The following is a 14,328-nucleotide window of genomic DNA, read 5'->3' on the forward strand; positions in this document are numbered from 1 at the left end:
AACTATACAGTTGGTTTAATAAAAGCTATCACCAAAATACCCCTTGCTTCTTGCTTAACATGCAGGCATGTAAAGACAGAAAAGGCCAATCCATGTTTTGTTCTACAATAAAGCTACAGTCAGCTTCATTTCTACAGGAAAATTCTGCCACAGTTTCTCAGAGCAAATGTTTCATGTCTAACGATTACATATAAATAATTTAGAGTGCCAGTGCTACTGTGCATAATACTGTTTGTAGAGCAGTCTTGGCAAGGGCTGAGAGCTCTTAATGCTTACATAACAGATAATACAGGTGCTTCAATACCTTACAAAAGTAGATATATAATCTGTGTGAAAGCAACACTCCTGCTCTTAGGAACTGTAAGTACCTACTTTAGATAAAGAAGTGCAGTTTATTTTAATACTATAACTTAAAAAAGAAAACCTTAAAATTACCTGCTCTGCTTCTCTTGTCTTCATTTGTAACAATTTAGCTAGTATTTTTTTCTACATTTACATATTTCTAGTGTAATTTTCATTGTTTCCTAAATCCTAGCCACACAAAAACATGAACAAAAGCTTAACTAACCTAACTGCTCCACACCTAAATTTAGCTGTCTGTTGACTTAATTAAAATCAAATGACCAGCCTACAGAATAACAGTGACTCCCACAACTAGCTGAACTTCTGTGTCAATAGGGCCAGTGCTCAGAAGGTTAATACTACTGCTGCTTGCCCTGCTGGTCATCTAGCCCACATGGCCAAAAAGGTTTGACACCCCTGACAGAACTGAACCATAACATAAGTTTTATAAAAACAGTGTCATTATTAAGTGCTTGTGTGCATTTTAAAAAAAAAGGAACAAAACTATTTCTTGCTGTCCCCTGGGAAAGCACCTATGATGGCCAAAGGGAATGAGATTAATAAAAGTAACTGAAGCTGCATTGTTCACCAAAAAACAGTATTTCCAGGAAGAAAACAATTATGAACCTCAATTGTCATTTATAAAGAGATTAAAAAAATTACAGTTGATCTAATCCTCTGCATCTCCTCATATTAGAAGATAAATTAATAGGGACAGTTTGCCTGGGCTGCTTTAAAAAAAAAACCAACTCACCATACTTTTACATTTGAATTTGTACCTCTAACTGCTGCAAAATGATCTATGAAGACACCAAAACATGAGACTCTTCTACATAGTAGCTAGTAATAGCTTCCTTAAGATCTGTAACTAAGACAGTTGCATTAATCCTGGATGACAGGAAATAAAGTTAAACTATTTCAATTTAAAAACCTCAAATATAAATCTACATTGTTTCTTCACCTCCAATATAGGATAAATTAAAAAAAAGAGGATTAAATATACTTAGTACCAGTCTTCTTGGGAGGCAATATTATACAAAGATTTAGAGCAGATAGCTTAGTCTACAGAGACAGCCTTATAAAATATCCTGAAAAAAGCACATTATTCTCCAACACTGTCAAAAATCAAATTGGGCTTTAATTACAAACCTAAAAAAGGTTTGTAAGTATTTGACTAGTTTAAAAGATTACCTGTACACTATTTTCTTGTGCTTGGTGAGATAACCTTGCATTTGGTAATGGAGAACGAGTTCGTAATTTTCTGTCCAGAAATACTTCTTTGCTACAGGCATAACACCAGACACGAAGGGTAGTAAGGTTGACCGTAAGGCAGTGCTGTGTGTCCTACAACACAAAAAAAAAGTGATTAGGAACATGGAAAAATGCATCTTGACAAGATAAGCATAAATCAAACTATTAAAATATGAGGTTAATGATGTTCTTATTGAAAACAGCAGTAATTTAGCTGCCTCTGAAATCCTAGACTCCTTTTTTAAGATCAAGTGGTACAAACCAGCAACAGAAACTAATCACATCACAATCACTGTCAAAGCTGACACACATCTGACTAATGGTATAATCAGAAAAGAGGGCAATATGCTGATGGTGTCCATAGTAAAAATATTTCTACTTGTTAATCAAGTATCTAAAAGGGATGGACGAGAGCCACTTCCACATAGTGATCTCTATGTGTAAGACTGAATGAACATCAATTTGACATCAGTTGCAGAAAGACATAAAAGCCTGTGGCAGAACACTTCAGCTACCTTGGACACTCCATTTCTGACTTCAGGATTGCTGTTCTCAGGCAAAAAAAAAAAAGTTTAAAAAACAGCTTGAATGGGAAATTGTAGAGCAAGAAATCATCCACAAACTGGATTGTGTTAAGTATGGTTTAAATATGGACTATGGATTTTTATCTCATTGCTCGGATTAGCTTTTGTGACCCAGTTGTTCCCAGGTGTTTAATGCCTGTTTGCTTGTGTATCCCAGCACAGACCCACTCCCCTACCTCTCTCTTTTCCCTGCTCCCCTTATCTTTTGCATTTTACTTCTGTCTCCTTGGTCTGCCTTCTGCATGTCCTTTTCACAGCATCTGACAAAGTGAACTTGGGTTCATGAAAGCTTGTGCTCGCTATATAAATCTTAATTAGTTTATAAAGGTGCATATCTACCCTGCCTTCTGACTTATTTCCAACTACCACAGCTAACTACCTGCTTCTAAGCTTTCAGCTCTCTCCTCCCTCTCTATGGGGCTAGCTGCTTTTCTCTTTCTAGCTATTACTGCATGCTCAGCTTCTGCCTTTCTTCCTTCCATTTTCCAATGTAGCAAGCCTGTTCCTCTGCCTTAATCTCATGGTTAAACAATTCTTCCTAGTCTGACCTCCAGGTCTTCTTATTCAGTAGGTCTCTGCAAACCTTGAAATGTCTGTGCAGTCTTCTTTCCCTCCTCAACCCCCTGCCTGAATATGACCAGGTTCTGCAACTGAATCTCTATTCTTCCAGGATTCTATCAGGTGACTTGCCATGAATACAAACATCCAGCTGGGTAACTACTCAAGCACAAGAAACATGCCACAGCTTCTGCATCAAAGTATTTGTACTGAGGCTGCAATTCTTCAGGTATGCCCTACTGTTGCCTCAATTGCTACCATCTTCTCTTCCTAGTACCTACTGTTAAAGAAACAAACTCCCTGTTTGAAATTCTGCCTGATGGCTCATTCAGCCTTTTTACCTAGATCAGCTCTGCTTCCTCATTCCTCCTTTAGGCCCAGGCTAGGGACAGGCCTTCAAAAAGCCTGACCAGTGAGGGACCCAGCAGGGAGTTGATAACACCCCATCAAGAATGCAAAAGCCTCTCTCATTACTTCAAGCTCTTCTTAAACAACTTTGTCCAAGGAAGGAACTGAGGGACATTACCAGCAGACCTGTTGTTAAGCTCCAAAAAGCCCTAAGCAGACACTGTCCTATCTGCCTTACAGACACCTCTCCGCATTAGCTAGCACACCACATGCTGGCTACAGTCTGTGCTGTGGAAGAAGTGGGGGGGAATCTCTGCTTGAGCAGGGAGTGGTGGGGGAACTCGGGCAAGGGGAAGCCAGGCAGACACTGCTGTACTTGTAGTCTCCACCAAAGCTTCAGCAAGGAAACAGAGAGTTGGGGCCAGTCATGATCTGGAGCAGAGAGCCCAGCCCAGGGCTGCCAAGCATCTGAGATGCTGGAGGACTCTGGGTTGACTTCAACCAGGAAGGAGTCTGGGACAGACATTGCATAAACAGCTTTGACCCAAATCAGTTAAGTCTGATACTACATTCAACCAGGTTTATCTCAAGCTGGTTTCAGCCATTTTCAAATTGGTTTATGTGTGCTGAAAGTCTGTTCTGTTACAGGTTCAGACCAGTTTCTGATCACTTAAACCAGTCTGCGTGTAATATCTGTCCCTAGCCCCGGTGGTTAACTGGGCCTCAGATGTGATCAGAGGCAAAGACACTCGCACATCATCAGCTGCAAGACTCCTGTAGTACACAGCCTCCACGCTTCACAAGTTACAAACTGCAACCCAACAAGTAAATTACTTCACTCCAAAGGAATAGCAACTGCTCTGTTTTCACCAAGAACAAGCCCCACGCACCTCTTGTTTAATGTCTTCTGGTACCTTAGACATTTGTCTTATGAATTCCTTGACTAGACCATTGGCACTAGAATATCTGACTTAATAATATCATCTTAAATGCTAAATGTCCACCTTCCAATTGTCCAACAACGTATTAAACTTCTGTACACATTCTTTGGATAGTGTCACTAAATTTGGATTCACAGTCATTTCTTATCAAATGGCTACTTCCATCACCTTTATTTTACAAACATTCAAAAACATAATTTCCTCCTGTGAAAAGTGAGGTAGCAACTCAACTTCAAAAAAAACCAACCAGTTGCAACTATAGGATTATTTGACATAAAATTTGCTTAGTTTACTCACTGCAGTGACAGCAGCATTTAAGACTCCAAAACACGTGTCTACAGAAGCATATTCCTAGCCACAAAAATTCCAGAAGAGCTGCCTGTACCTGCAACTGCTCCATGTCATTCACACTAAACAACATGTTCTGTGTAAAATAGTGTAGTGCATCTACCCATAGACAGAACAGCCTTTGTCATAATTATGCACTACTGTGCTGTGCTTTTCCCACAACTAAAAGTACAGCCACTTAAGAAAAATTCTTGGCTGTTAAAAGACGTGTTAAACAGCTTGTCTCACATACATTGCAGAAGTGGGATACAGATTTATAAATATACTAAGTAATTGCCCATTAAGAATGACAGGGGCGGGGCAGGGAGGACCTGGGGGGAAGCTTGCTTACCCTAAACACCCCCCCCGGCTCCCCCTGCAGCCCCCCTCTGCCAGCATCTTGCACCGCTGCCACCTCCAGGGAGCAGGGCGGGGGGGGCGGGGGGGCAAGGCCTGTCTGCTCCACCCCACCCATCCCTGCTGTCATGGCAGCGCTCCACCACCACCGCCTCCTGTCTGTAATGCTCTTGAAGCACTCTGATTGGTTGTTTCAGTAACCAGTCAGAGTGTTCCAAGAGTGCTAAGGACAGACAGACAGACGAACGAAGCCTTTAATTATATTAGAACTAGAATATGTTTATCTATAATTGCAAATAAATAACTAAGTCTACATTTTTTCTAGGCATTCAGATATTGTCTAGGATAGTTTCCAAAGTTCTATCAAGAGCAGGCAAACAATACACTAGAGGTGTAATCAGCAGCCAGTTTCTCTACACAGAATACATTTTTCTCTAAAGACCTGCACAGTTTTCAGATAGTCCTCTCTCATCATCTAACCAGAACCAGATGTTTTAAACAGTGTAGATTCCAGTCAGGACAGAAAAACTTCAATAAGCAAGTTCCTAAGAGCACCCAGTTGTTGCAGACAATTAAACGCAAGAATTACACATATGCTGAAGCAATGCATTTAGAAAATAAAAACAAACAAAAAGACATTCCTGTTGAAAAAGTTATGTCTGAGAAGGATGAAGACAAAAAGTTTCTAACTTATAAACACATCAGACCAGACTATTAGGAGTTGAGGAAATACAAACTGCACAGTACACCAAAATCTTACAAAAAGAACCTCCAAACTATGAAAGGTCAATTTTTCACCTTCTTTCAGTCAGCAGTCTCTCTCTCTCATTACTGATTTTGACAAAAAAAAATGGTTACTTTATCCAGATTCTCTATTGAAGCTGTCAAACAGAAGAAAAAGGTTTTGGAAGCTCAAGCTTTTGGCATCCAGGAAAACAAAGAACTCCCTTTTTCTTGCTACAGCCTGACAATAACTAGGTCCAACAGTAACAAATAAGAATTTCTGTTAAAAATTGTCTAAAGAAAAAATATGCTGAAATCTAAGAAAGCACAATTAGAGTTCACTGTTAACACCAAAATAAGCTGGATGGGCAGTTAATATTACAGAGAAGAACTACATAGCAAAATTAAATAGATAATACTGCATAAACATAAAGGCCTCTCAATGAGCGAGACCCAGTTCTCAGGGGCTAAAAAGCACTGACAAATAGCAAAGCTTCTGCTCGGGAAAAACTACTCCCAAGGTACTGAATGTACTGACAAGATGCAAAAATAAATAAATAAATAAATAAATAAATAAATAAAATAAAAAAAAAAAATCACTGTAACAATATTACTTTCACTAACCAGTCAAAGTCACTATTTTAACATAATGGGACAGTACTACTTGGAGGCTTTTGCTTATAAAAGCTAAAGTGAAAACATATGCACATACCTGAGAATGGATGGTACTGTGATCTACATGGGATTCACCACAGCCAACATATGAACATCTATTCTGTTGAACAAAATTTGAGAAGTTAATAACTGAGAAGAATTAGAGTGCATGCATTACAGTATGTTAGATGTCAAATGCAAACCCAAAGAACAACTTTGTTAAGGCTTCCAAGTCCATTTTTAATTCACAGCACTTATGATTGAAGGGTCCTGAAAAGATCAAAAATCATGCAAGTTAAGTACTTTAATAAATACAGTCCATCAGATCAAATTAAGATTGCTGCAAGATTTAACTCTTGAACCTCCTTAATTCTGGAGTTAGGATTAGACATAATGCTTCTGATGCAGAGTTCTTCAGCCATTTTAACTTTTTTTTGAATAAAGAAAATCAAGTGTACAAGATGGTGTTAAAACCAGGAAACATGTCAGCTATTAATTTTCCTAATTCAAAGTTTGACACCCTGAAGAGTAACAATTTTGAGATATTATAGAAGTGTGCATTTATATGTACATCATATCAAATGACCATCAAACATTATTTTAAAAATCAGTAGGATTTGTCACCTTTAAAGGTTAACAGCCGTGAACATTTCAGCTTTAAATATGTGCTGTGACTGGACTACAAAATGCAAAGCTCTCAGTTCAAGTGCTCTGATTTAAAATGCATTTGCTAAGCTGGCTGTGGAATCTTGCAGCTGCCAATAATATGCTAACCACAAGCCATAGATGTTAATCTCTCATTTCCATAAGCACTAAATACAGGCATTTAACAAAGCATTCTATGAAATGTATGTATGCCATTATGCACACAGATTTACACAAACACAAATTGTGCTTGTATAAAGTATTCGTACTTAAATTAATTAAACAGCAGTTGTATGTTTATATTAACTGCTTTCCAACACTTTAATTGCAGCCATTTATAAAAAAATAACCATAGGTAGTGGTTAAGCAATAAGTCACAACAAGGTGTCTATCATGCTGGAATCTCACCGCGTGCTGAGTTGCTTTGCTACGCACGAGGGCGACGGCAAGGTGCCAAATCATCCAAGAAGAGGAGATATCACAACATGACACCTCTTTTGTAGTATCTTACTGTGATTTTAAAATTGCCCTATGGAAATATTGGTAGGAAATTACATTAAAATTTTCAATACATGTCCATGCTTTCCAGATTAAATGACAATATAAATTGTAAATTGAAAAATAAAAATCTGGGTTGTTTTTTTTTTTGTTTGTTCTGTTTGTTTTTTTAAACAAGCAAATACTTTTTTAGGCTTTGTCATTTTCTGTCTGTCATTCCAATTCTCCCCACGTCTTTCCACTTTGGCTTCTTCCTTTTAAAAAGTCTTTTTTAGAGGTAACTTGTTACCTTAAAAAAAAAAAAAAAAAAAAAAAAAAAAAAAGCTTAATTTAAAGTTAATAATCCTTAAATCAGAATACTCTCTGGTGACAGGAATAGCAGAAAAATCGGTTCTGTTCCCTGCAACTGATTCACTTGGAACAAAGGGGGGGAAAGGAAATTTTTAAAATAAAAGCATACTGGCTGTTCCGTCACATTTCAGTTCAGATTCAAGTGCTCACAAGCAGTGTATTTAAACCTACAGAAAAGAAATTAATCTCTGCTGAGATAGATCTACACACCTGGAATACCTATAAGAGGCATCATTGATTCAGCTGCTCTTCTCACAGCACAGAAAGGCAGTTCAATCAAAAGCAACATTGTCTCTTTCCAACTTAAAAAAAATAGAACATCACTTTGTCTATAGCTAGGAGAATAGAGCAGCACTAAATTTTAGTCCTAGAGAAAAGACTATTACATTACTTTAAGAGAAAACAGGGCAGAAGTTGCATGTGGAATAAATAAGATCAAACCTGAACAATGTTTTTTAAAAAGTCTGAGAAAAAATTTAATTTACTTGTTTTGTTTGGTGATAATTATGAAGTAATTCCGTGCACTGACAGGTCACATTTACAATTAGTGCACACTTTAATGGTATTATTTATATAAGAGCTCAAGAAAGCTAATTTGTTTGGCCAAGTTTATTACCCAGAAAGACACAGGCTTTGTAAATACTACTTCACATACTACTCACAGACAACAGCTAATAGCCATCAGTAGCCTTTCCAAAGCTGAATTTTTAAGCACATTAAAATTCTGACCTACCAGATAGATGTATGTTTGAATCTTATTACAAAGCAAATCACTTTAAAGTTAAAAACTTTTTTAACAAGCTTTGGTCTAAAGTAATTTTTAAAAACCTATCCTAAATATTTACACAAGAAGTATTGCAAACTTTCAGCTATAGCTTCATCAGATGAGGACCTTGTGTCTCACACAACATATGGTAGATCACCTTACCTCTAAGCATGCCCAAAGATTTGGTCCTCTGACTTTACAGTCTTGACAAGTGCCCTGTTAATAAAATATGAACACGGAATTATTTCACTAGTAAGGCTGCACAGTCCAAGAAAATAAGACTAAGGCAAAACAAAAAATCATTAGTACTACAAAATAATTTTAAATAAATCAGTGGCATATTATTTTGAATCAAGCCTACCATTTTTAGGTTAATCTTTATAAAACAAAAATTATGTGGATGCCAATTCAGTTTTCATTGCACTTTGATTACTAAAATGTGTCAAAACCCTCCTAATCTTGTAACCATTCTACAATAGGCCAGACACTGAAAGAAGTGTTTTATACGTAGAATAAAAATGTGATATTCCATTTACCATTAAAACATAATTTAAAATATAACATTTAAATATATCTAACATCTAACCTTAGGTTTTCAACGTGACACCAAAACAAACCCTGTTAACACTTTAAACTAAAAGATCACATAAGGGCCTGGCTTCCCCTTAGAATAGGACCATGCAACTAATATATCATAACATTAGTGTTATAGTATCTGTAGAGCTTACTGTGTTGCTACTCATTTCTGTAATGTTGAACTTCTGACTGGCAAACTATGTAGACAACTGTTGCACTTCTATGTAAATGAAATTCACTTTTAATTAAAGCACCATAGGCAAAAAAAAAAAAAAAAGGATTTTTTGCCAACTCATAGCTATCAAGATTATAAATTACTAAATGCTGGGTCTGCCTTGTTTAATAACAATATATAAAAGCAATAATATAAAGGCAGATGGGGCAAACAGTCTCAAAACAGTGGCCTTTGGATCACAAAGGCCATCAGAGTCTAGTAAGAACTGGCTAGTCATGGGGTGATCCTTCCTTGCCCCTTCACCCTCTTCTAGAAGCATAAGTAGTCACTTAAAAATATGTGCATTTTCGTTACATTACTTTCTCAAGTAAGCAGTTACTGTAGTTTATGGATATTATTAAATTGCAAATAGAAGGTATAAGCTGTCTGTTCAATTATGGGTAGGAGGAATCAGCTCATGAAACTCCCTATTAAATGAACAATCCCTGAGAAGGATGCTTTCTGAATGCAGGATATGAAGGTATTTTTAAGGTTTAACCAGGCCCATGTTTCCTTCTCACTTTAACTACAACTCAGATTTCATACACTGTAATTTACAGTAACTTGTGTGGTAAACCTTTAACATAAATATTTTGTCCACTGTAACACTTCCCAGTTAAATGTGTTGCACATATAGTAATTTGTCAATCCATCACTGACAAGCCACATACCTAACACACCCAAGTAATCTCAACTAAATGTGGAAGCAAATAAAAAACTTGAAACTCACGTGAGATTTTTGTATCAATTCTTCTTTTGTTATTTCGCCAACTGATTCCAAGTGTGGGCAATCGCTGCTGAGTGCTGACATTTTAAAAGCAGTAGGTCCCTAACTCCTGCAGCTTTCAAGAGCAGGCAATATCTACATAACAGGAATAAAAAATATAACCTTTGGGCATATCTTATTGTAGACATCTAATATCACTGTGCATCAGAGCTGTATACATATAATCTCGTAGCATAAAAGTTTGTATTTAAACTTATTTTTACACAATTTCTTTAAACTTATTTTTAAATTTTATTTATTTAAAGAATGTATTTAAACTTCTTCTTTAAACATTTCACTGACTGGCTCTCACATGCATACCAGCTTCTGGCTTCTTTATTATTAACACAGACCAACCACAGATGCTTCCTCAGCCTGACGAAAGGTACTTGTACCCAAAAGCTTACAAAGAACAAATTTTTCCAACTATTTTAGTTGGTCTAATAAAAGATACCAGATTTACCCAAAGAACTTTTTCTGCCTTGTTTAAACAAAAGCACGTGCTGAATTTTAAAAATGAATGCAAATAACTGGACTTTTTTTTTTTAAGCAACAGAATCCAGTAAACAAAATTAAAGTACAGGTGACCCTACTAACCTGCAAGCCTGAAGCTTACTGAGGCACAAAGCAATGAAACAATTCTATGCTAAGAACAAGAACAAAATTGGTTCCACAGAATGCAGAAACATACAACTCCCTTGCAGAGAGGAAAAAAAAAAGTCAACATGGGAAACTTTATCCTGGCCTAATTTATTTACAATGACACCCACTCTTGAATAGGCATATTAAATATCAAAAGCAAGCTGAAGCTTATCATTTGTATGTAGTACACACCACTCTGAACTTCAACAAAATTTTCCTTTGCTCCCAAGTCCTCTAACACAGAATGCATTTAAATATACTATTTTTTTGTTAGCAGTACATAGGAATTCTCTATAACCTGGTCAGATATGACACTACTAGTTGGTGGAAGCAAAAATTATTTGTACTGATTACCTACAAGACCCCCTTCAACCTGGTTTTCCTTTTCCAATGCCAAGACCCTCAACTAAATCCACCTAACCACTTCCCAAAAGAATGTCTAAACCCTGGTAGTTTTGATCTGTCTGCTGCTTTCTTCATGATTCATGACTCCTTTGCTGCTCTTATAATGGCTTCTGTAATTCTCTTTTCTCCAGTTTCTCCCTTTAGCAATTGTTTTGGTGTTTCCTCATTCTTCCCATTTACCTAATTTGTTGGCAACCGTTATTCCTTCCTGCTTCTCTATATTGTTTCCAGAGGACCTCACCAAACTCCTAGTTCCACATATTTTGTCCTTTCTCCATCCCTGAACAGTACTTCCATCATAGCCTGACCTCCTGACCTCTCTCTTAGGCAAGGAGTTTGCAACCTTTTGCCACAGCAGGCAGCTGCTTGCAACCCAGTTTCTGGCTGAAGCCACAAATCTCCACGGTTCCCAGTAATCAACAGATGTTGTGAAGGGAATAGAAAACCAGGCGGGTGGTAGGACCATGGGGATTCCTCCTGTGCAGCACCAGTGGCAGGAGAGGAATAAACTGAACAGAGCAGGCAGAGACCCTGGGTTGCCTCCTTCATTGCCCAGGCTGGAGTATCAGGTAGATTCCCCATGCTACCACCAACCAGATCCAGTTTCTTCATGGGCTGGATCTGGCCCTTGAGCCACAGGTTTTCAATCCATCTTAGGCCACAACTCCTACAGTAGCTACAAACTCATTTCTCTATCAACTTCCTATGTTTTTCTCCCTTCATTATCACCATTCATTTCTTTCATTTCTAAATTCAATATTTCCTCCATTTGACTCAACCATTTTGATTTCTCTTAGCCTGGAATCAGGAAAAACTTTTTCTAGCAGCAACCTAGCCTCTGCATTTTGTTGTTAGACAGCACAACAATTTTGGTAACACATTATAAGAAACTCTTATATTAAGGTCTAATGGTTTGAGAGCTGAGAAAGCCAGAAATGCTGTAGCAGACAAAGACAAAATTTGTTTAAGCTATGGATCTGGAGCAGTGAATAGAAATTGTCACACCTAAGAGCAAGGTGCAACTGGGGACATAATCCTCAAGTTTTATAGAACAAGTCCCGTTTCTCTTTTTGGGGTTTTTTGTTGTTCTCCCGCCCTGGCGGGGGGTCAGGCTAGAAGATCAACTAGGTCCCTTCCGACCCTTAATCTATGAATCTATGAATCTAAGTGTCTACTTGCAACACAGCTTCAAATTTCCTGACAAGTGTTGAAAAAAAGGTAGCTTGCTAGCTCAAAAAGAAATAAAAAAATATGTCTGCACTCAATGTTTAAAAACATTTAAAAACTCTGTTCATACTGTCATAATATTATTTAAACCCAAGTACATGTTAAAGTAAAAATGAACAGGGTATCTTTCCCAAATTCTTTTAATATTAATAACACCAGCTAAAATGCAAAAATCAATTCCTTTACTATACAGAAAAGGAAACAGGAACGTAGGCTTCATCTTGCACATATTGCAAGCCCTACCAAGGCATTAGATTTGGATGACTGAGTTCCAAATAAAGCTCATATCATCTCAAAAACCTCAGGACTGTATTAATGCTGAAGATCAATGCAAATACCTTGGAAGGAAGAGTATAATGGATTAGTAAGCCTAAAGGCTTAATTATTTGTATGTAATAAGATTTCTGAATGTATTACTTTAAGTAACACAAAGCAAGCTAGCGGAGAGCTCATCTTGTATTATTAGATCCGGAGCTAATGTACTGCTTTTCACCTCTCAAACTGCTTCAAGCCTAACCTGCAGTCCTGCAGGTTGGATGCAGATTTTTGTGATCATATACCAACTGTATGAAAAACAGAACCGATCACAAAAATCAAGACCTAATTTTCCACATGGAGCCTACACCAAAAAAACATTAAGCAAGCATATCAAGACCAAGCCTTAAACTTTTTCAACTTTAAGAAAAGGCTTCTTTATCACAAGCTAGTTGTTACTGACATACAAAAATGCATACACAATACATTCGACTCTTATATAGGTGCAACCAAGTGGTCTCTCCTGTCTTTCACCTTCTTTTTCTTTCCTGTGGCCACAATGCTAGCTCACACATGCTAGTGTCCCATCATTATCATATCTATTATAGTATTCTCTTCCCTTGCTTACTTGTCTTTTCCTATGGCAAACACTTTCTATCCCATTCAAAATGCATCTGTTAAAAAGCATTTTCTTTTCCCTTTTCTCTGACTATGCATTACTCAAATCTCTTCAATAAATTAAAGTTTCTCCACTTTAAGCAAACCATGCACTCCGCTACTGCCTACAAGTCTGCCCCTTCCCTATATTTTGCATTTCATTCCCTCTCTATGCTCTGCCCTGTGTCTTTGGGTGACTTCCAATTTCATGTTTCCATTTACATTGAATATTTACACTTACGGAAGTAGCAAAGAGCCCCACTTACATAATGCAAGATGCAGCGTGCCCTAGAAAAATTACAGTCTATATAGACAAGACAAAAATGGTAAAAAGGGAAACAAAGGAACAAGGAAAGAAGCAAAAGTGGGGGTGGGGAGTGGGAAGAGGAAAAAGAACCCAACTTGCCTTACTTCCAGTTCACTGCCTTATGCACTGTGGCATACATGGTCTTTTTTAAATGCCCCTTGTTCATTCGGAAAAACCTTCCAGTTAGTACACTCCTAGCTCTTTCTACTGTTACAAAAAGCTTGTTCCAGCCCACCCATCAGTCCATAACATATTCTCATTGTACCAACCAGGTCACTTGCTCCTCAGGGCAGGGACAAGATGGTAATTTAGCACATTTTCATTTACTGTATCATGTACAGCAGTGATTCAATACAAATAGCAATGAGCCTAGATTCGAAGGCTCATCCTAAATTGACTGTAGTTTTATATAATATTCTTTTATTTATTACATCAAGTCTGCTCAGTAGAACACTACCAGAGCAACGTGAACTGCGTCTTAAAGCACAATGTGCAGCAGCTTCTTTCTCTATTTATAATTCATTATAAATTCCACAGCACCATATGGGCTAATGATAAAAAGCCACTTACCTCACACGTAAAGGTCCTACCAACCAAAAAGGTCCCTAACCCCTCAAAGATTACTAGAGACTATTAATCAGTTCCCAAAGCTTTCCTTAGTCTAATGCAGCAACCCTTAAAGCCTTCTCCTTAGTTCCCCTCTGATTTTGTTACCACAATGATATACTCAAGAGAAAATCATATACGGTATGTATTTAATGTTAGCCATCCTGTTTGCCTTCAACTTATCTATCAGTTAACACTTCAAGCACTACTAAAGTAAGTAAATAAACATCCCACTACATTATGTGTAAATCCTTAACATGCACCTATTTGACCAAACAATTTCATGGGATATTTCTTCCTCTGAACGCTGAATATGAATGCATGCATT

General features: G+C 37.4%; 1 protein-coding gene across 5 annotated transcripts in view; it reads right to left on the reverse strand.

Annotated features, from left to right (window-relative positions):
• The window catches only part of USP33 (ubiquitin specific peptidase 33), a 63,942-nt gene that overhangs the window by 45,815 nt on the left and 3,799 nt on the right, over positions 1–14,328 (reverse strand). For 4 of the 5 annotated variants that reach the window (XR_002094666.1, XM_019501474.1, XM_019501473.1 and 1 more), the window contains exons 2-5: positions 9,866–9,997; positions 8,508–8,561; positions 6,144–6,206; positions 1,534–1,686 (exon numbers count right to left, since the gene is read on the reverse strand). Coding sequence is in view for 4 of the 5 variants with exons in the window: in XM_019501474.1 (XP_019357019.1) it covers positions 1,534–1,686; positions 6,144–6,206; positions 8,508–8,561; positions 9,866–9,946 (351 nt within the window). In the remaining variant the exon portion in view is untranslated. Of the gene's footprint in view, positions 1–1,533; positions 1,687–6,143; positions 6,207–8,507; positions 8,562–9,865; positions 9,998–11,128; positions 11,360–14,328 lie in introns of those variants that run through there. The other variant, XM_019501475.1, reaches the window with a different exon arrangement.

Source organism: Gavialis gangeticus, unplaced genomic scaffold (genome assembly GCF_001723915.1).
Source record: "Gavialis gangeticus isolate Ggan-Ray unplaced genomic scaffold, GavGan_comp1, whole genome shotgun sequence".
Lineage (NCBI taxonomy): Eukaryota > Metazoa > Chordata > Crocodylia > Gavialidae > Gavialis > Gavialis gangeticus.